Here is a 22743-nt window from a genome sequence, read left to right on the forward strand (position 1 = left end):
CTGCTCCTCATTAGCTTCATTCATTTTACAGCATTTTCCAGAGATAGGACAAGCCAGTTAACCTACTGAATTTTTTAATTTGTTAATTTATCAAATTTGTTAGGTAGTCAATAGTCTGCTCTGAAAAAAAGTGGTGAAAGCAGAACCAGAATTCAGTTTTATTTCTTTTTGTTAAATACAATCTTTCTCATAATTGAAAGGCAGAAAAAAGTGCTTCATCCAAAATAATCAGATATAAATAATTATATCAGGAAGGAAATTATCAACAACAGAATCTCACAGAAAAATACAAACCCTCTACTTCTTACAAATACATGGGAAGTTCATTTTTAAGAACTGAGAAAAAAGCCATCTTTAATGCATCTCTTTTAACTGATACTTTAAAACAGCTCTCTGCAACACATTTTATCCAGGAAAAAACAGGTAGCTATATGACAACAACAGCTAGTCAGTTCAAAATCATTAAGCAGAATGTTTTACCACCTACTATTCACATCATTTTGATTTTGCACAATGACTCATATCGCTTACAGATTCCACTTCAGAAAATTAGCAACACCACCATTTCATTTGTCTCCTTCCAACATGAGAACTGTCATGGTTCTATTTTTTTCCAATACAGACTGATACACCAGTGAAAAGAATGACGAACCCTAAATGTGCATTAATTGATGGCTACTCTTTTAACAGGAACCAATTAAAGCTACAGCATAGGAATAAACTATGTTGATTCAAGATTCTTGTATTAGAGCACTAGTTATATGATGCAACTGTAGTACTTGTATAGCATGTGCTATTCCCAGGTGGGTTTCTCCCAGCAGTCTTTTTTACTTTTTCCAGTGAAATTGTGCCATGTCTTGCCAATATAATTGCAACACAGTCTCTAAAGTACTTAGAATTATTCTTTTCTTTAAGGGTCGACTTAAAATTTTTCATCTCCCTTTAATGAAAGTAAGGAATTGTGACAAAGTGTGAGGAACCTGATAAAAAAAATCCGTACTTTTTCTTCCTTTCAAGGAAAAATCCACATAATCTGATGAACTACAAATGCACGTTCTGGTGAATAAATAATTAAAGCATCCAACCTCATATTAACTGCTCTTAGCCACTTACCTCTGGCTAAATAACCTAGAAAATGGAGTATCTAAATTTTGTATTTGTAGCACTTCAGTAAGCTGTTGGTTGTACCTCTAATGATAGAGTTTGAATGGACACTAAAGGTTTTTCAGTCTTGCACTGAATGCACTAGACTGTCTGTGCTTAGGAGATTTAACTCAACTGCAGACAACTTAGTGGTAGCAACCTGCAGCAGCCGAGTGCCCCAAGAAGCACCCACCCTGAGCTGTCAACTAAAACTTGCTCTCTCTGAAGTCTGAGATCCATGACTTCGGGATTCCCCAAAGCCAGCATGAGATTGCTAGGATGCTACATAAGGAGGGAGGTATGTGTGCTCTGGGATATGAAGCATAATGCAGATACGTGAACATTACTGAAGAACTAACCCAGAAGTGCTCCTGGAGCCATGTGCAAAGCAGGTACTCCTGTTTGTTCCCTGCTATTATCAGTCCTGCACCAGGCTCATACAACTTGGCTAACCCAGACAAGCAGCAGCCTGGAAAATCCATCTAAACCATGCCACATGGATCTAACTTCTTCAATCCCACTGCCATGAAAACCCTTGCAGAAAACCCCATGTTTACCCCATTGCTAGAAATTAAACATACTCTGTGACTTGAAATAAAAGCATGTCTAAATAACTACTTGACAATTTCAGAGATCCTTTAATATGTAAAAGAAGTAACCAAACTCAAGAATCCTCCTTCATAGCCCCAAAAGCACACCTAGTGGAAGCTGCTGTCTGCAATCCTGTCAGTCATTTTGTCTGGAGTTGCTGCTCTCAAGCTGCACTGAACATGAACAAACTCCACTACTTCACAAATGAACAGACTCAAGTGTAAGGTGGTGCTGAAAACTTGCCAAATGGGGTCTGTCATATGTCATACTCAATGCACTGTCACAGATTTTATGGTGACCCTAAAGATAGGGTTGTTTCTTAACTAATGAAGAAACAACCCTATATTAAAGACTGCTTTAAAATTTTTACTTTAAAAGATCCAAAATTTAACAAAAGAAACAAAAAAGTACTTCTGAAAAAAAACACAGTTAAAAGAACTTTTCCAAGCTTGTAAGGGATTCTAATTCAGTAAGAATACACTAAAATTGGGACAGAATCATAGAACATCTTGAGTTGGAAGGAATCCGTAAGGACCATCATTCCAACTCCCTGCTCCTTGCAGGGGCATAACTGTACATAACTTTACATAACTGTAAAAGATTTCAGTTTCCTTTTAAATAATCTTAACATTTTAATTATGACAGTAAATATGAACAATCAATGTTAAGAAACTGTGCAGAAGAAGCAGACATGAAAGTTATTGCACAATGTATCTGCTGAATCTCCTATGACCCAAGGCTTCAGGTTTCAGTTTTTGGCACTGGATTCCAACAAGTCTTTTGCTTCGTTTATTTTGGTTGCTAAGTAAGGTGATCCACCTGAGAAGAGAAAGGGGAAAGGAATACTGTTTACACATTAGTATTAAGTACCAAACTATCTCACTTGCAGCATCTCTTTATTGTTCATTTTTATTATCTCTTTCCTACACAGATTCTTTTGATACAACTGACATTGATAAAAAGTAAACTAATGGATAAGGAACCATGAGAAATGTAATCAAAACTGAAATCACTGTAGAATAACACAGAACAACTTGTCTCAGAGAGAAGACTGAGATCTGAAATCACTTTACATCCTGTGATTTAGATCTGCAGTGGGATGCTACTGCGAATGTATGCAAGGTCAGCTGTCCTGAACACTCATTCAAACCTAACAGCAATTATGTCTGCTCATACTAAAAACTGAGAGGTAAAATTTTAAAATAACTTTGACAAATAATTATTGTGCAAGCATCTCCTGTGTGAGATGCCCAGAGTTACCAGCCAGAACTCATCACAATAAAGCTATTTAAACATGGTACCCCTTCTAACTCCTAGTGCTGAACACTGCCATTGCTCTACGCTCCATCTAACCATCTAATTACAGTTCAGCAGTCTTTTTGTGTCTAGGGTTTTTTCAGTCTCCCCTTGAGTGCCAGCCATCTGCCCACAGTCACCAAAAATAACACTGCAAGGTCTATATCAGTAACTCACCACTTACTATAATACACCTATATTTTAATGTGAAAATGTGATTCCAGCAGTACCGTGCACTGCACAGCCTTTTCCAAGGCATTTGTTCAACCTAATTCTTTTCATTCACCATTTCCTTCATTCCATTAATCAGAAAAAACAATGATAGAAAAAACATGCAGAGCTAGTTGTAGACACGTCAAATAAAAAGGTGAGGCTTGCTCAAAGACTTCTTTAGGTCATTTCTGCAGGAATTCAAATCAGTGTAATTTCATACTGTAGTACACCAATCAGAAAAAAAAAACAAAAAAGAAAGAAGATTTTTTTCCATGGTTTGGTCTTGCTTGAGTGCTTTACTTCTAAGAAGTAAGTCACACTGGAGGAAAGTGAGGCAGGGCACGGGATGCGTGATGAATTGTCTATTGAAAAAAGAAATTTTTTCTTCTTTTCTTAAATCAAGTAGCTTTGTAGCAAGGAATAGGATTATTACATTGACTACTGCTTCTTTCACAGAGTAGGTAAGAGGATCAAACAAACAGTAAAGACTAAAACCTGCAATAAACAATGTATTCCAAGTAATTTTAAAATGTGAATTGATTTTCTACATGTCTAGAATACAGCATCCTAAAGTAAATTCAAATCTGTTGGAAGTGTTTTCACTACATTTACATCCTTAAGTGCCATATTAATTTTGTAGCCCTCCAATGAGAGGAAATTCAATCTCATGATTGCCTAAGTGTTTGTTTATAATTAAGGCAAGTCCAAAAGGTTTCTCTCTTTTTTTTTTTTCTGTGAGGAAATGTTCTTTCATAAAAATTTGTAACTGATAACTTAACATACAATGTATCAGTATAAAAACACTTTAAAACTGAACTGTAAAGATTAACAAGCAACCATTTCAGTAGTACTCTCTGGGGATGTTTTCATGCAAATTTCTATATATTTCTTATTTATTTCTAATATTTCTCTCTCCAACAGTTTGGATCTCAGAACCCATGTAACTTAAGATCTGCAATTACTACTCTTTCGTCTATCATTTCCAGGTGGTAAAATATTATTTCAAAATTACATTATACCATTGAATATTATTTTTAAATGAACATCTGTGCTACCAACAGCCAGAATTGATCTATCCACAAGCAAACAAGCCTCTCTGTAGTGCCACATGTTCAAGATTACTCCAGGCCCTCACTCTGCAGCTGAACATATTAAGGTTTTTTTCTGCAGCCATGCCAGAAGAGCTTCAGGGGCATTGAGAAACACAAATTCCTACAACTGGTGCTCCCACTGAGAAAACGCTCATTGTCTCACTATCACACAGGGGGGCTCACTACATCCATCCAAACCTACACTGTGCCCAGCTGCAGGGGCATTAAAACTCTCAGAGTGCAGCACTAAAATCTTTGTTAGGGTTGTTAGGATCTTCCTAACAGGAAGCAACTCTTAACATACACTCAATATCCACATGGAGATTCACAATTCTCTTTGGCTCATGTGCCTACATACTGCTACATAAAATGCAGAAGTTCATTATTAATAAAACTTGACCTAACCACCAGGAACTCTGGGGGTTAAAAGACTTTTGTCCACTGTAATATATTAGAAACAAAGACGAGAATTTCCTTTCTAGGTCTGTGCAACTTATACATTACAAACAGAGTAAAAAATGGAAGTTTGAAATCAAACAAGCAGGACAGCTTTCACACTAAACTGAGGGATGAAGAGAGAAAAGCATCAACTAAACACTTCCCATGGCCAGTGGACACACTTTTCATTTTCTTAAAATGGGGTGCTGGTAGGGAGCCTATAATTCTGTCAAAAATAAATAAAAACCCTCTGATTTCCCCTTTTGACTTCTGAAATACAGTGCAACTCTTCACCATCTGTTATTTTACAGGAGAGACAGCAACGAACATATGGGCTTTCTTTCTCAACCAGCTGTAGTGTAGTTAAAGTTATAATAATAGCCTTTCTCTAAGATAAATTTACATTAAAAACCCGGCCAGTAAAGCAAGAATGCCCAGCTTTACATTCTTTCCTAGTGAATTCCATAAAGTCTGAAATTCATCAATGATGTACTTAGTAACTGCAAAACATTTCCCCACAGAAAATTACTTTCATGCATGCAACTGGTCCACCATTGTTCAAAACAGGAATTTTATTTTAATGTAAAATTTTTATAGCTTATTTTTCAAGAAGTTTCTGCCAAGTGTGGAAAACTGGTCCCCAAGCTCATAGTCTTAACTGAAGCAGCACAAGTACAGAAAACAGCTTTAAATAAAAATGAGTACAACTGGTTCATAAAGCTCAGTTTATCTGAGATGACACACAGAAGCTCAAGTCAATAAACAACAAACATTTGCAGTTGATGTGGTTATTTACACAGTCAGAAAATTTAAACGATCTCATTTAAGCCTCTTCCTTTCCAGCCCAAGTTAAGAAAAGTAATAATTATTTACCTTTATCAGGATGATTCAAAATCATGATTTTCCTATGCGCTGTTCTGATTTTGTCCTTGCCAGCAGATGGACTGCAAAAACAAATTGAAGTGCTTACAAGAAATGCCAGAGCACTCAGGCTAAAAATTAACAGCTTATACTGGCTTCAAAAATAATTGAAACTTGAGATTTTCACCATCTTGTGGACAAAACATAAAACTGCATCTCTGAGGAAGCAACAACAACAAAGGCACATAAGGCAAAGAGAGTGACATTTTTCAAAAGCCTGTGTATGTGACACATACAAGTATCTTTCAGGTTTTTGTAGAATGTAATACATCCACTCATTTAAAATAAAAAATTTGAGGGGGGAAAAACAAGATAGCCCCAGCAGTTCTAGGGTGTATCTGGTTGGTTATTCTAGCATTAAATGCAGAAAACACAATTTTTCCTCCAAGAAAATAAATATCTTTATGACCAGTGACAAAACAACAAATATTTAATATTATCACATTTTGTTCTACTGTAAATATTTTTACGGCAGCTATAAATATTTTTTCTTTCTACTGGGGCCTGAAAATAATGCCTGTATGTGTTATTTTTTGCAAAGCTGTTCAATGTGTTACATTCAGGGACACATTGATTTACAGGTGCTACCTACATAATATTGTTTACTTCAATGACATACATAAAATATGTATTTGGCCTAAATTAAATACAAAATATGTACCTTACCAGACAAATAACCACTTATGGATGCAGTATGGCAACACAGTAAAACTCTTGTATGCAAAAGGACAGTTTGAATGGTTCAGTTTTTTATAATTTCTTAGTATGCAGAAATGAATCAGTGTTTTCCACTTCAGGTGACTTCTTAATCAGTGATGATTCAATTAATTAATCTTTCTGTAGATACAGCTTGAATGCAAGGTATCAGCCCAACTAAATTCCCAAGGTAAACTACCTCTCTAATTATTATTCTGTCACAGTGAAATTAGGGTATGTTGCAAAAATAGTTCACAGAACTGCGTAAAAAAGAATGCTTCAGTTGAACAGAAAGTGATGTAGAAAGTAAGAAACAAACAGAGGGTGAAGTGTCTTGGATTACATAGATACAAAACCAAAATGATTTATCACACAACCATAAATAACAATCACCTACATTTTGATTTGTACAGCTGTTTTTAATACTAAAAAGGAAAGCTGTTATACCACATTTAGAAGCTCAGATGGTTCTAAACCATAACTGGGGAAAAGTGGCAATTGAATATTACAGAAGATCATGCAGGTCTGCTCAAAGAAGCAACTGTGAAAAGAGGGGTTTACTTCAAATTTCCTTAGTTTATGAGATATTGTTTATCCCACAATGGGCTCTAAAGATTCTTTATCACTAGGAGAAAAATAGATTATGTTAAAATCACATTTTCCTTGACTTGCAATGTGACTCACACCAACATCATGCTGCCTTCTAACATCACCCACTGGCCAAGAAGTCTGTCACTGTGGTGGGAACAGCTGATATGCTGGAGGGCAGGGCTAAAATTCAGAGGCACCTCCAGGGGCTGTAGGAATGGGCTGACAGGAACCCTTCACAAAATTCCACAAGGATGGGTGCAGAGCCTGGTACTGGGAATGAAATCTCCCTTGCAATGCTAGAGGCTGGGGAATGGCTCTGCTGAAAGGGATCCAGGGCACAAGAAGAACAATTCTCCCCTGCAGTATGTTACCATGCCTTCAATCCAAACAAAAGTCACATTTTTTCTGAGCATGTTATTGTTTGCTTTTTAGTTTAAGCAGAGTACTAGAATAATTTATAAGCCATTAGAAGTCTTTTACAAAACAAGTTATGATTTTGGCAAGAGTATTCCACATTCTTGCAACATGCATCTGTTTCATTCAATATTGCTGAAGTAAAAACATATTGATGCAACACACCTACCTTACACCTAAAATAAGACTTGCTTCTCGCCTACTCATTTTCTGTTCAAATCCTCCCTTATAGTATGATGAAAGAGTCTACAAAGAAGAAAGGGAAAAAAAGCAATAATTAGTTCAAGCACAAAGTGCCAGGAACTAAACTGTAGTTATGTGACCTCATTCAGAGCATTACATCCATCTATAATTTATTTCAAAGGCATGGAATGACTGGAAACCAGATAATATGAAAGGACTTCTCCTGAGTGATAACATATACAAAAAAAACAACTTAAAAAAAACCTACCTATGTTTTCACAATCTTCTACTGTTAATAAGAGATATTAATAGCTACAACCACTGAAATCCTGCCTCCAGGAGAAAAGTCCAGAATCAAAGTACATACTAGCATAGGATGGTACAGTGCATGTGTTGGGGAGGGCATGGAAGGGAAAGTAGGATAATTGTTGAGAACAGCACTGGTATCCTCACAATGACAAATGCCAAAAGTGGCAACATTTTGGCATACATGGATGTTAGGGACAATCACTACAGATATTTCTACAAAGCAAGTTGGTAAAAAATCCCAATAGATATAAGAATAGATTTGATGTGAAGGAATGTTACTTCAAAAAAGTGTATAATGAGTTCTTTGAAGGAATCCTCAGAAAGAAACAAGAAAAAAAAAGAAAAATAAGAAACAAGAAAAATAAACAGAAAGAAACAAGGGAAAAAACGAAGGCTTAGCATAAAGCCACAACCTGCTTTAGGAAACCAGTGAGCTGGGGAACATTGGAAAATAGTGAAATATATAGGGAAACCCTAAGTCTTTACATCCTTCCTTCAAAACCAATGACTGACAACTATAAAAAACAGGACCTAGAGTTAATCTTTTAAACTCATTGTCCTATGAAACTTTATCCACTGTTTTAAGAAGGGAAGAAAAAACAGTGGGAGAAGAACATTAAAAAGGAGATGGAGATGAGAGCAAATCATTACAGCTACTGTCATAGAGAATGGGTTGAAAGCATATTTGTCTACCATAAATCTATTTAAATTATGAAAAAAACCTGTGGAACCATCATTGATGGTTAGCAGTGATCACAATGCGAATGTTGCTGTAAGTCCCAGAGGTAGCAGATGTAGCTCCAAGCCTTGGCGAACTGGCACACAGAAATCACTCAACAAGACTAAAGTCTTTTCCTCAGTGCAAAACCTATCAACTGAGGGAAAATAAGCTTCTTTTGTTGCTATCAAAGGGAAGTCTGGCCTGAGAGCTCAGACTATTTTTTTAAGTATTCCCATTACCCCCAAGTAAAATGTGCCTGGCCCTTGAAAAAACACTCTTCTCACTAAATAAAGCCATTCATATTCAGTGAGAATTTTGCCTTATGTCTACACAAGCTCTCTTATATAATTTCAAAACCATTATATAGCATTTAAAGGGCTCTGTCTATGATATCTAAGAAAAGCCTTTAAGCTTAGGGGAGATATTCACCAAAAAGCATGGTTCAGAAATACTTCACCTATTGCTACCACAATGTCACATGCAACCACAGAAGACATTTTTTTAGTGTGTTGTTATCGCCCAAAAGGAATTTTATTTTCCTTCTCCCAAACCATGAACAAAGTAACCACTACTGTAACACTATCGGTATCAAAGCTGAAGGAACTGTGGTCATGCCATGCCAACAATGAGAATCTGTGGAGGAGCCACTTCTGTAACTACAGAGTAACACCAACCAGGTCTGGAAAAGTGCACATGGACCTGACAGGTTAGAGGGTGCAACACTAAGGGAACACACAGCGTTCCTCTGGTTCTCCGAAGGGAAATGATGACAATAATTGAGTGAACACCCTTGAAGAGAGAACTGCACAGAAATTTGCAACAATGCCAACAATTACTACAAGCAAAAGAGAAAAGCGTACTTTAATGCTCTCTGAAAGTTTTTCCAGAAACATTTGCTCCCAAAGCAGTCTAGGTGCAGGCGGTCTCCTGAATTCTTCTCTGCCTTTCAACTCTGACATAGAACTCTAACGCAGGAGAACACTAGCTTGCTATTAATGTAGAGAAGAGCAGCATTTGAATTTAACACAGCTTGTCTCTGTTCTTGGTAGATTTCATCTAAAACACTATTTAAAATGAGAGACTAGGGAGGGATGGCTGCAAGCTTACATTTCGAAATATTTTTTCATGTTTTTAAAGCCTACTTCCTTGACACTGTACTAACCTTAGGAAGCCTCGGTTCACCTCCAAAAGGAATGAAAAAATAAATTCTGTACCCTCTGACTTTTCACACACAAACAAGTTTGCTGAATTGGTCTCCACAAAAAAGTATTTTCTTCTCATAAGTGAAGGATGTAGAAACAATAATCAATTCTTAAATTAAAATCTCCATCCTAAGCAGAATTTAAAGCAAAAGGAAATTACACATAAAAGCATTTTTCCCATTGGTTAGAAAAAAGAGGAAAAAACACTGAGAATTCATTTTAGGCAACACGTAGGCAAATTTCTAGTTCCTTAATGAAAGAATTTTTGCATGCTACTCAAACTAAAACATTTTTTCCCTAGTTGTAAATTCTAAGTAATGGCTGGAAAGATATTTTTCTGTTATGAGAACTCCTTGATGAGCAGGCAGCTCTAGACACTGATTATTTATTAGCTCCAGCAATTGCAAACAAAATTTTGTACTGGAAAAATCATTGAAATGAGCTCTTCATTCCTTTGTACTATTTGGGGGAAGGGGAGGAGGTATCATTTAATTTACTTAATTTCCTTGCACATTATTACTGTTTAACAATTTATATAAGTCCTCCTTTCTGAACAAATGCTATTAATAGGTTTGGGGCATAGGGAGGGACAGAAAATGGCTGCACTTGCTTTGCAAACATCTATTCAGTCTTGCAAATCTTCACAAAAGCAACCAGATAAGAAAATCCAATGCACAGGGACCATGACATCTTCAAGATACTTTTTATTTTCATAGGACATAATCACAAGCATAATCACCGTTTCTATGCCAGTTAAGAGAGTGAAAACACCAAAACTGAGACCATACATTACATTACATGGAATAGTGAATTTTTCTGAAAACTGCTTGTTGCTGTTCCAGGACCACCACAGTCCTCCACCAGAAAGGGAACAAACACCAGAGAAAAAAACCAAACACAAAAAACAAACTACAGCCACAAACTATTAAAAGCTGTGGTATAACATACAATTTTGCTAATGTCAACTTTAACTTCCTTAACTTCAGTTAGGAAAGAAATCTTATAAAATGGACTGCATTCTTCCTTAGAAGATTTCTTTTCAATTAAGGACAAGAGAGACAGTTGCTACCCTCACCTCTCAATTCAGAACTCCATGAGCCTGAGCAGAATCAGATCCAATAAAGGAAATACAGTGAGAAAACCTAGTGATGTGCTACAGAAGACATCGTTTTCTTATGGAGCACACACTTTCATGATTGCGGGATTTGAGTATTTTGATAGTTTATTTGGCCTAGAATTTCTGTGTCTGTCTTCAATATCTTCTATCTATCATTCAATCCTCAATATCATTGATTCCACAAAGAAAGGTAATGAATGCTACCGAAATACTTGCTTCTTTATTTCACACTTTAAGGAAATATTAACAGTACAACTAATGGCACTAATTGTGAGGAAGAAAAGCCAATTGACTACTTAGAGCTATGCAACTACACACAGAAACAACACCGTGTCACTGAGACCACTGACAAAACTACAGACAAACCAAAAAAAATTTCTGTGGGAGCAAGCATGATGACTTGCCATAGAGTGGAAATATGTTTCCTCTAGTGTCTTTCTCCACTGAAAGAAAGATGGTAGAAAACTTCAAGACTAAATTACAGAAGCATTTACAAATACATATTCTTAAATATAAAGTGACTGTCTTATATGAGATGTAAAAATTGAAAATAAAGCTTTTACTTGCCTCTGCTTACTATTTCTGACTGAAAGATGAGTACAGTTGTTGACTGTACATGTTACTTATTTACATAAGGAAATAGGAAGTGTAAAATCATCAAGATACAGCAAGCAGCATTTTAAATTATCACTTCAAAATTGCTCAGCTTGACCTTTCCTAAATCATTTATTAGTGAGGAGACAGAAAGAATAAACTGCATCTGTATTACCTTGTGTGATTGGGAGGGATCAACATCAACTGTGATTTCTAGTGCAAACAGAGCAGGGGACACATCGTAAATGGAGGAGGAAGAGTGGGGGTTTACAGAGGGAGGCAGCTAGCTTTTCAACAGTCAGGTGTTCACAGACTCTCAAGGAAAAGAAGGCCATGAGGGACAAGGTTTCATTCTAGAAAGCTAGAATAAGCACTGAAAATTATAGGGACCAAGTTAGGTGCCTTCACCATAGAAACCCAGCAAAGTAACACTGAGCCCAGACACTGAAGGTCACAAGATTTTTTTTTCAGGAAGCACAGGTAGAAGTACCAACTTCTTGGTAACCCTTGTCAGTACAGTGTAAAGGGCAATATGCTGTCAAGAAATGTGATGAAAGTGCTAATTCACAAATTAAATGCAGCAGCTTCATATTCCACAAAGTCATGTGAAACTACTATAATAAGCACTTTGGAGAATAAGCACTTATATAGGATTTTTGCATTTAATCTTTTTTCTACTGTTTTAAAGAAAATAATCCATTGTTAAGGGGAGAAGAAAAAAAATTAAAATATAAACTGAGAAAGTAGTAGCTGTAGAGTAGTAAAAATCAAATAATCTTGGCCAAGAATTATACAAGGATCTTCAATTTGGACCATGGTTGTAGAAGAAAAATATTATCACTATCCTCTCACAAATATAAAGCCAGAAAATACACACAGTAAATGGCAAAGAGGAAGAGAGTTTTTACTGTCTCCAGTAGATCTCATCTTACACTCAAAACTTGCACTTTCAAGTACAGAAATAGAACAGCAGAAGAGATACCCTACTGGAAATCAACACACAATTCTGGGTAGAAAGGCAGGATGTGAAAGCAGACAGAGGATACTGCTCCAGGGACTAAGAACACTTAGAATGCAGAAGCTCCTGGTTTGCTCTTTATGGCTGTTCATGAATTCTGCAGGACTCAAAGTCACTGAGGTAAAAATGAGATAGGTCTGTAATGAGCTTGGCTCAGTCAGTATTGAGGGGTGCAGTTTCCTAGGAACAGACACCTCTCCATGCAGTAGCATGTCACATTTCAATGTGTTAAAAAGAGTCACTGCATGCTTTCTTATGTGAATGTATCTGAATTTAGATTCTCTAGCCTGTATCTACAAATGGATAGAAAAAGAATGGCTGGAGTAAAACAGCTAGGGAGGGAGGGAGGGTGAAGACTGAAGCACTCCATACTCTGAAGCCACATGTACTGCCAGCTACATCTAGCAAGTCTGCAAGTCAGCCTGTATCTGTATCATGTGAAAGCAATTTAATTCACAGTACCTAAAGTCCCCTCTGTTGTTTTGGCAGGCAATATGGGAATATCTCAAAATTTTTTTTTCAAATAGGAAAAAGAAATTGACAGTGGTCTCACAACAGCAATGCAATAAGAGCGACAGAGAGCAAAAAAAGTTTTCTAGGAGCACTGTGTGTGGCTGAAACACATGGCAAGCAAACACACAGACCCAAGAGGACAGTTGAATCTCCTCCCCAGGAAGCCTGCCTTGACCAAGCTTGCACCTTCAGCACAGGAACACCAAGTACAGATGGCAAATGAATTTGGACCTCAATGTCTGTCTAGACAGGCTCTGTGCTGCAACTGGCCTAACATTAGTGGATACAATGCTAATATCCTGAAATAATATCCTAATTATTTCCTGAAAAATATACCAAACCTACCTTTGGTATATTTTTCAGGAAATAATAACCTGCAACAACTACTCCCTGAACATGCTCACCCATCAGCATCATTCTTTTGCTGTGGGTAAGTGTACACAGACTCTGAACTCTGAAGGAACATTCTGCTACAAGCAGATATCTAGCTCACTGAGAATTACTTCCATCAAACAGGAATGGAACACATGTATTTATTTACCAGAGGAAAACATAGCCACTGAAGCAGTAAGTAAATGCTCTCAAATATTCCCTGCATATGCATCCCACACAACACTCTACTTCTTGATTTTTTACCTCATTATTATATTTTTTAACCAGCAGGAAAAAACCAAAGAATAAAAACCTGGTTAAAAGTTCAAATTAGCTGGGGAAGAAGAAAAAGACAACTCCTATGTAAACCAGCACACAAGCTCTCCCATCTCCATGGCAACCCATCCTAGAAGTTCATCAATTTGTCTTCTTGATTTTTAACACTGTATCTAAAAGACTAAATTCTTTCACTTTTAGCTGCTGGAAATGAAACTGCGTGTCATCACTTTGCAATATTTAGGAATTAGTGACTTTCTCACCAGGTACTTGAACAATTTATCTTTACACTTACTAGTAAAGGGTTCCAAAACAAGGAACATCAGTAGAAAAAACTGCAACTGTTTATCAAACTCATAAACATCTTTTCATACAGCTTCATCCATAGGGATTTAAAATACAGAAGACAACATGCCAGAACTTACACAGCAGGGAGCAGCCCTACCCTGGGAAAAAATATCTACCTGGCACTTTCCTGTATTTAACATAAAATATCTCCTTTCTGAATACCTGAAATACAAAATCATAAATTTAGCATAAAGTAGTATCCAAACTTACAGAAGTTGAAATCCTCTTTGCTGCTTCTGTAACTGCCTGCTCCAATGGTTTCCAAACACGGAAAGCATAACGACCTAAAAAAAGATGGAGGTTAAATGAAATATTCACTAAAATGAAAAAACACCCCACAAACAAGCTCCAACTTATGTTCATCAGTTTACAGCAGAAAGAATTTTGTTTTTAAAAAACCCCAAACTACTGGGAGAGGGAGAAGATTTTTAGTACACTGCATCTAAAAACCTAGTCATGGACTGCAAAGACTCATTGTGTTTACTCACTATTTAACTCACTAAATAAACAGATTTAAATACATTTCAATATGATAAATGAAGATACCTGCCTTGTGAACTTTAAGAAAAAGGGCAGTTTGAAACATTAGCTTTGGGTATACATTATTTATTAAATACTCTTCAAAGGTTATGTCTTCAATACAAGAAATCCATGTACTACACGTTTCTTGCTGTGATGCTGTATGCTTAATTACACACCTTGTAAATACTGAATTTTTAATTTTGTTAGAAAAAGACGATCTTCTGGGATTCAGAGCCATTCAACTCCCCACTAGCACTGAGTGTCTATAGCCAGGAAAGACTAGAGGGATTCCTGTAAGGCTGTGCTCCCAGAAGAACAAAGCAGCTCTATCAACACCAGAATCAAGATTTATGCCATGTTACTGGAGGGTTTTCCATGTAAATCCTCTCTCCTCAATTACTGTTTTAACTATTGTTTAGCAATGTAACTTAATATTACATACAATGGAAAAACTATTTATAAAATGTGGCTCTGCTCCATTCAAATAGCATCTTGCATTCATTCTTACAACACACATCATATCTGTAAGTTTTAGCGATCTAAGCCTGTGCCTATGGTAACACAGAAGTCAAAACCACATTAGACTATCTCTGTTGAAATGTTGCGATGTACCATTACTTCACTGTCTTCTTAATACTTTCTGCTAACCATTATTTAATGTTAAACTCATACCGTCTTCATACTAGAACATATTTTTCAGAATAACAAACAGTCCACATGCAAAGAGTTCATGCAATAAAAAATGTAGTATGGGAACAGTTAGTATGATAAATCACTAGTCACTAAAACCTTTTATTTTCCTCTATTTCAATTTGTTGAGCATCACCTTATCATCACAGCATCTTGTTGCACTCTTCTGTACTAAAGGGCCTCTACACTGCAATATGTTATTAATTCAATAAACTTTTCACCTTTCATTTTGCAGACAAAAAGCAGATGGAGCATTTTAGCTGCTGTCCATGAAATTACATTATCCAGCTTTCTCCACCTTTTTCAAAAACAATTTTGGAATTTATTACTCTGAAGGTGGACACAATTCTTATGACTTCTATAGGTGGATACAATTTTCCATAGTACTCTCGAGCAACCTTTCCACTTTCCACTATTTATATTAATAAAAACTTCATTAACCATTTTGGAAACCACAGCTCACAAAGTGAGAGTTCTGTGGGTAATTTACCTTACCTGCAAACGCAACAGTTGCAACACCAAGTCCGAGTGCTATCATAGTCCTGGCCTAAAGCAGAAAAACAGGAATCAGAATAACATGTGAATTCTAATTTGATATATACACACCTTTTACTTTAACGAGGAGCAGTTCTGATGTCTGATGTGGACATTTCATTTACAAGCTATGAAAGCGACAAAAGTAAGTTCTGTATTCCACAGGCTGTTGGATTTTATAGTTCCACCACTGTATCAGGTTTAACTTGAACTACCCACTAGCAAATCAGTGAACACACACTGAAGTCAGCTCATAGTATGCACTGATAAAAATGCAAGGCATAAAACCATACAGCATTATTTGAAATTACCTGTGCAGTCTAGTTCTACACAACAAAGTATCAGTTTACTACAAAAACATGAAAAACTAACTCCCATATCAGATGTATGTATTTTCCTACACAGTGATTGAAAAAGTCAGGCACTTCAAGAAGGGTAAGAAATATTCCTGTGGTGATCAAGAAGCTGAAGAAAGATATGAAGTAAACCTTGAAGAAAGGACTGCCTTCTCACATGTCTGCAGAATTCAGGAAGGGTAACAAGCTCTCCCCTTCTGAAAAGCCTCCATGCAATCTTTGAAACAAAGGAAATAATCATCTGTGGTATTACCTGTCTTATCATACAACGGTTCAATAATGCCTTGAATTTCCCCCTAGGAAACTTGAGAAATCAGATTAGGTTTATCTTGAATTCAAAACATAATGACAGTGAAAATGCTTTTATCACCAGACTGTCTCTTCTATACATGACTTACTTCCACAATTATCCCATAACTGGTTTATATGTTTTATACCTTCAATGTGAATGCCGTAGTAACTGGATCTGCAACCCAGGTGCCTTTACCACTAAGATTTCTGGGGCTAAAATACTTCCTTTTCAATTGTACCCAACCTCATTTCTAGACTGTGGGAGCAGGGGAAGAGTTCAGAAATAGTGTTTTCAAAGCCTTCCTAGAGCTGGCTTAGTAGGACTTAGATCATGGGTTGGCAACTTGCCCAGAAAGAGGCAGCTGTACAAGATGCAGGAGCTGCCCTCACGCCCAGTGACTCCTACAGCTTTGGCTCTGAAGGCGAGTGGCTGTGACTGCTGCCTGTAGCACTGAGCTCAGGACAAAAGTGCCAGCCTCCTCTGAGGTCACCAGTAGAAGCAGCTGTATTCCTCTGGATCTAGCATTTGGATGTTGCAGATTTTAACTAAACACCTACCTCCCACCTACCTGAGGGGGAATTTTTGCCTTAGATATTTGCCTGTATATTACATTTTTGTAATTTAATTCTTCCATTTCAGTGTGGTCTTCAGTCTCAATAGTAGCATTCATTTCTAAATGTAAAAATAATATAGTAGCTTTATGTCTGTTGTTCCTTTCAGTTCCACAAAATTTCCTCTCGTCTTCTCCCCATGAAAATGTTTAAGGATGTTATCTTAAATGGCAGATGATGTAAAATTGTGAAGCATACAGTTCATCTTCTCACTAAACTAAAACTCTTTTCACTTCTTCTCATAAATCAGTTTTCCCAGGCTCTCAATACTCAAACATCCAAAAAATATTCCTCCACTTAGACACAAACCACAAACAGCCACCTTTATGGAAATATCCTAACCCTATAGGAATTCTATATTATTCTGTCTTGTGGTTTGTGACCATGGATTAATATTCAAGAGTTTCCTTGACTTACTCAGACTGACAGCAAGAATCTTTTACTAAGTGGTTACAGTCAATTAAGAGCTCAACAATGTGTGAAATAGATCACGCTGGCAAAAAAAAATTTATTAGCCTTTGATTGTCCAAATTAAGTTATACTTGCTTTGCCACCGCAAAGGTGGTTTAAGTCAGCAGCTTACAAGACATGCAGGTTGCAACAAGGCATTAGCAGCAGACACCTCATCACAGGCAAGACCAAGCACAGAGACCAGACTATTAACACCAGCGAAGAAGCAGCTGAAGTGATTTTGCGCAGTAATCTGGGAGAACAATGCAGAGACCCCTGAGGGCCTTTGACAGAGTCGCCATCTCCGCTGGAATGCATTGTCCAACCTCAGTGGAAAGCACCAGCAGCCAGTGGAAAGCTACTGCTGCCTGGAGTACAGCAGGTAAAAACAAACCATGGCAGCAGCCCTGGAATAGGAGCAGGATGCAGGATCAAGGGGAAATAAAGACAAGACAGAACACTTGGTAAAACCGGTACAAAGCTCAAGCCAGAGAGGAACAAAAGACTCTCCACATATCTAAGTAAGGTACAGGCACCAGAAAATCTGAGAAATACTGGTTTATGGTAACTCACCTTATTTGCATTATGAGCACGTTAGAGAAGAGTCACTTGCCACATATTAGCAAAGAAGTGATAACTTGAGGCACCAAAGCATGGTGAATGTTATGGTGTGAATGTATCCTACCTATATACATGTGATAAAGACGGAATTTGGATCGGTGTGAGATTGCAAGTTTGGCCTTTTTCTTGACACAGACTATCATAAAAGCAGTGGCGACTTCAAGTACTAACCAGTAAATTCTTCAAGTCCAACTTGACTCAGTTTCCTTTTCCGTGCTCTCTTAACTCAGTTGGATATTTAAAAGAATCAGTCAAGGTCAGCCTGGTGCTTTGAAATGTAAAGTCCAAAGCTTTAATTAAATGCACTCCTTTCACGTCAATATTAAATGAAAGCAACTCGCTCTCTCTGTGGAAGGCAGCAGTTCATTTACAGCATGCTAATCCAACTACTACCATGACCATTTTTGTCTCCTATTGCTTGAAATTGCATTTCATAAGGGATAAAGAAATAAATACATACACACTGACTTTCAATTATGACAGAATTGACCTTCTCCCCCCTCCAAAAATGCTGTTAAGAAACTTCCAAGATGTGGATTTTAAATGAAATCATTATGTTACAATCCACGAGGGAAAAATCAAGAAATAAAATATTAAAAACTAACATCTGTCCCTTTCTTTATTCAATGAATCAGCTCCCAAAGGTTAGTCATCAACCCCATGCTATTCTGCTGATCTCAGTATTTTAATTTTACAATGTAATTCAGTCTTCAGTAAGAAACCCTGCTAAAGGAAACTAATGAAAAAGTTATGCTAAATCTGTAAAACTTGAATTTTCTTAATCCTTTTCAGAAGTCACTATAAGAAAACGCAACCATTAGAAAGGCAACTGCCAAGACCTGATTCACCTAAGCATTTGGCAAACAAAAGACCATCAAGCATATTAATTAACACACAGTATGTTAGAAAACAGGGAATTTTTGCCTATTCCTTTAATATTTAATTCTCCAGTAGCCTTAATTTTTTAGCAGAAGGGAAGGATGAGATATTTTTGCAAATCTCCAATCCATGGTGCCCTTCTAACTTAAATATACTCAAAAAATAAAATTACATATGGAGTTCTTAGCATTAGAGCTTCTTCTTCTATGAAGTAGAAAAAAAGTTAAATTTATAAACAAAAGGAGAATTTCAAATGCATCATTTTAAAACTTCAGCACAACACTCTTACATCTGACAACAGGCTGCAAATGTAAATGCTTTCCAAATATTAAAACCTATCTGCCTGCATACGATTTGGATTTTATACTGGTTCTTTACTACAACTAGTGGAACACCCTTCTCAGTCAAATGAAAAATATTTTGCTCTCCTCACTACTAAGTTCCACACACACAGCAGGAGTCCTACAGTCTTTTGCCTCAGAAACCTACAGTGAGAAGAACAGAATAAAAATCACAGAGAAAATAATAATTTGTTTCCATGGGTTGAATGGCATTTTGCAATTAATCCATGCTTAATCGTGGACCAGCAAATTACAGAAGTAGGTACCCACATTCAACTAAACACAGACAAGTATAAATTGCTTAACTAAACATTTTCAAGGTTTGGTTTGTTTGTTGTGGGGTTTTTTTGGTTCTATACACTGCTAAGAAGTAGGATACAAAAGTATATTAACTAAGTGTACAAAAATATTTCTGAAAACAGACATTCCCTTAAATAAAGATTTTGACTGGAAATATAAATGACTGTTTGGTATGGAAGACTGAATAAGGCTTCTATCCCTCAGAAGAGTAGCTACAGCTTATCAGAATACTGGTCTAGAGCAAACCACCTTTCTAACACTATATGGAGGCAGAACCATTGTGAAGTGGGATTATATTATAAACTCTATGCACCCAATTTTATTTCATAATCTAGTATTCTCCCTCTAGTCTTAACCCTCCTATGAAATTTGTTTTCCAACAGTGAATTGAAAGTAATTTCAGCTAGATGGTGTTCTCCATACTGACAATTCTCATGTCATTTTGTGTCCTTTAATTTCCAGTAACCTTTTTTGTTTGTATATAAAGCTACAGCTACAGTTCTGGATGGTTTTTCATAGGAAATGGAACCAGAGCAAGATTCACTAATAGAACAATTACCATAAGGTATTCAAATCAATCTTCTTGAGTATGCACTAATTAACAAAGGCTCCTGTGGGTGATCTTTCAGCAGAGACCCCTCATGCTTCCACTGCTGCTCTTCCATTGCTCCAAACGCTTTTGAAAAACAACTGCAATAACAAATGTAGTTGTGATCAAGTGACTTTCAGCTAATACCCTGGACGAAGGAATAAATTCCAACAGAAAACTGTAGACATCCAGATTTCAGTCCTCTAAAGACCCACTTCAGTCTCCAGACCTCTCAGTAAGAACATGACAACACACACAACAACAAAGCAAGCCATGCTAACTCCAAATGCAACTTTTATCTCTGATGGGGAACAAGGCCCAAAGACTCAACAAAATTCTAGAAATTCCCTGCCAGCATTCCACAGGGAGAATGGCCATGACAATAATGAGTTTCAGAGCCAGCTTCTTAAGATTACACACTTGCTGTTAAATACACAGGAAGACTCTTCTGTGGGGAAAAAAAAAAGTCCTAGACTGTAGTAACAATGAATAAATAATTTAGAGAACTGTGATTTTTAAAACTGTGTTTTAAAGAAGTAGAAATGTTGTAGAGACAACTTCACACACACAATTAGGCTAGGCAAGTAAGACTTTTAAGCCATTTAAAAAATGTGAAAACTTCACCATCTGGAGCTTTAAGCCGTGTGCTTTTCCTAATACTCTTTTCCAATGGGAACTCACTGTTCCTCGAACTAGCTGAAGTGACAGGAATGAAGAAGTGGGATAAAATCCCAGTATCCTTTCCTCTAGAGCACGATAGAGCACAGGAAACTTTGGAGACACTGCTTCCACCCAGCCTTTCCCACAGCACAAAGTACCAGATGAGAACTACTTTTCTGAAACAGAGCTCTACAAAACCTTCAACACTCAAACCTGCCTGCGGTAATAACATTTGCACAGTGGGTGAAAACACGTCAGGTATCACCTTTTCACGCCAGGGAATGAAATTTTTGGCCTTGTTTGTGAGTGCTGGGGCTGAGGCGTTCCCATGTACCCTGCTGTGGAATCCCAGCAGATAAGGGACTAATGTGCATGTTCCAAACACACACTGGCTGTGGAGACAACCAAGGACTCTCGGTGGTGACAGACAAGAACTGCTGGGAATAACCAAGGACTGTTGGCCGTGGGAAAGAACAAGACACGGCTTGTTCACTGGGCACGGACTATAGAGAGGGGATCAAGATCACCAAGGACCCCCCCAAGCCCTCCAGCCGGTTTTCAGAACTGTGCAGAAAGAGAGAAATCTGTCTTCTTGGCAGGGAAAACCTATCCATAGAAAAGTGTCCCCAGGCACCCCCAGAACATTTCATCAGTTGGACTGAGGCTGGAACCAGGACTGGCGATCTCCTTTACTCTCTCACTTTCCCTCTCTTTCTTTTCCTCTTTCTAGTCTTCTTTAATTCACATCTTCTTTTCTCTCTCCCCTTCCACCTCCCCCCCCCCCCCCCCCCCGTACCCAAAACCCGCATCCGTGTGCTTATACAGTAGGCCAGAGCCAACATTTCCACACCGACCGTGTAACACTCTAATAAAACTTTCCGATTGAGGACCCTCTGCCTTCCGTCGTTCCCCGGGACCACGAGCACTCCGGAACCCCTGGTGTTCCCTCCCCTCAGGGCTGGGAGGCCATGCCCGCTGCCCACGCTGCAGCTGCACCCGCGGCACCGGCCCAGGCCCCTCTGCCCCGGCCCCCGGCCACCTGCCCGGCCCGAGGGGAGCGCAGCACGCCTGGCCCGCAGCCCCGGCCCCCGCCCCGCTCACACCCGTCACCCTTCACACGTGTGAAGGCCGGGGCTGCGGACGAGGCAGCAGCCGCCTCACGGCCCCGGGGGTGGGGGTCCCGCCCTGCGCTCACCAGCCCCCGGTCCAGCTCGGCTTGGCCCTTGCCGGCGCCCGTAGGGGCCCGGGCGTACTCGGCGTAGCGCAGGCCCTCGGCAGAGGCCGCAGCGCCCTCCATGATGGCGCGAGGAGGAGCGAACGCTACGGGTGGGCCGGAGGGACAAACAGGGCGGCAGGACGGAGCGCGAAACGCCTCCTCCGGCGCTGCCAAGGCCGGCTCGTCGCAGCCCGGGAGAAGCGGGAACCGGAGCGTTATGGGATAATCAATGCGGGCATCAGGGATAATCAGCGCATCAACAAATGGGATCAGGAGCGGGAAAAACATTCAGGCCACACGGAAATTATTTGTGCCCATCTTCAGAATACAGGATTTTAGAAAGAGGGGCCGGGGGTATATATGTAAAGGAAAGAATAAAGGGTAATTTATCTGGAAAAAAACCCGCTAAAATGCGTTTTAAAATTTACATGCTGGCTTGCACCTCAGTTGATGTCTGTGTATGTTTCACTGTCTTTATACTTCGATTCCCCGCAAAAGCTGCCACTTTGGATCGTAGCTCACCCTTCTGGAAGCGCCCCTCACCTGATGCCTCCCTGAGCAGAAGTTGTGCACTGCCTATTGTCCCACAGCACAACCAGTGAAATGCTCTGCCCTGTGTCCGTACAGCAGTGAAG

General features: G+C 38.4%; 1 protein-coding gene across 1 annotated transcript; it reads right to left on the minus strand.

The window, feature by feature from the left end:
• Positions 1–134: 134 nt before the first annotated feature.
• Positions 135–22204, minus strand: DNAJC15 (DnaJ heat shock protein family (Hsp40) member C15). The gene is made up of 6 exons (XM_063149348.1): positions 22088–22204; positions 15755–15806; positions 14258–14331; positions 7564–7640; positions 5646–5716; positions 135–2553 (listed from the first exon to the last, which is right to left on the minus strand). The coding sequence occupies exons 1-6, from the start codon at positions 22187–22189 to the stop codon at positions 2483–2485; spliced, it is 447 nt and encodes a 148-aa protein (XP_063005418.1). The 5' UTR covers positions 22190–22204; the 3' UTR covers positions 135–2482.
• Between the last annotated feature and the right edge of the window lie 539 nt (positions 22205–22743).

This window comes from Melospiza melodia, chromosome 2 (assembly GCF_035770615.1).
Source record: "Melospiza melodia melodia isolate bMelMel2 chromosome 2, bMelMel2.pri, whole genome shotgun sequence".
Classification (NCBI taxonomy): domain Eukaryota; kingdom Metazoa; phylum Chordata; class Aves; order Passeriformes; family Passerellidae; genus Melospiza; species Melospiza melodia.

What these genes read in the sequence shown, in the direction of transcription:
- DNAJC15 (XM_063149348.1), bottom strand. Translation starts at nt 22,189, where the DNA reads ATGGAGGGCGCTGCGGCCTCTGCCGAGGGCCTGCGCTACGCCGAGTAC. An exon ending in CCGAGCTGGACCGGGGGCTG is followed by an intron (nt 15,807 to 22,087) that starts GTGAGCGCAGGG and finishes TTTCTGCTTTAG; the next exon opens with GCCAGGACTATGATAGCACT. An exon ending in TTTGAATCATCCTGATAAAG is followed by an intron (nt 2,554 to 5,645) that starts GTAAATAATTAT and finishes TTCTCTTCTCAG; the next exon opens with GTGGATCACCTTACTTAGCA.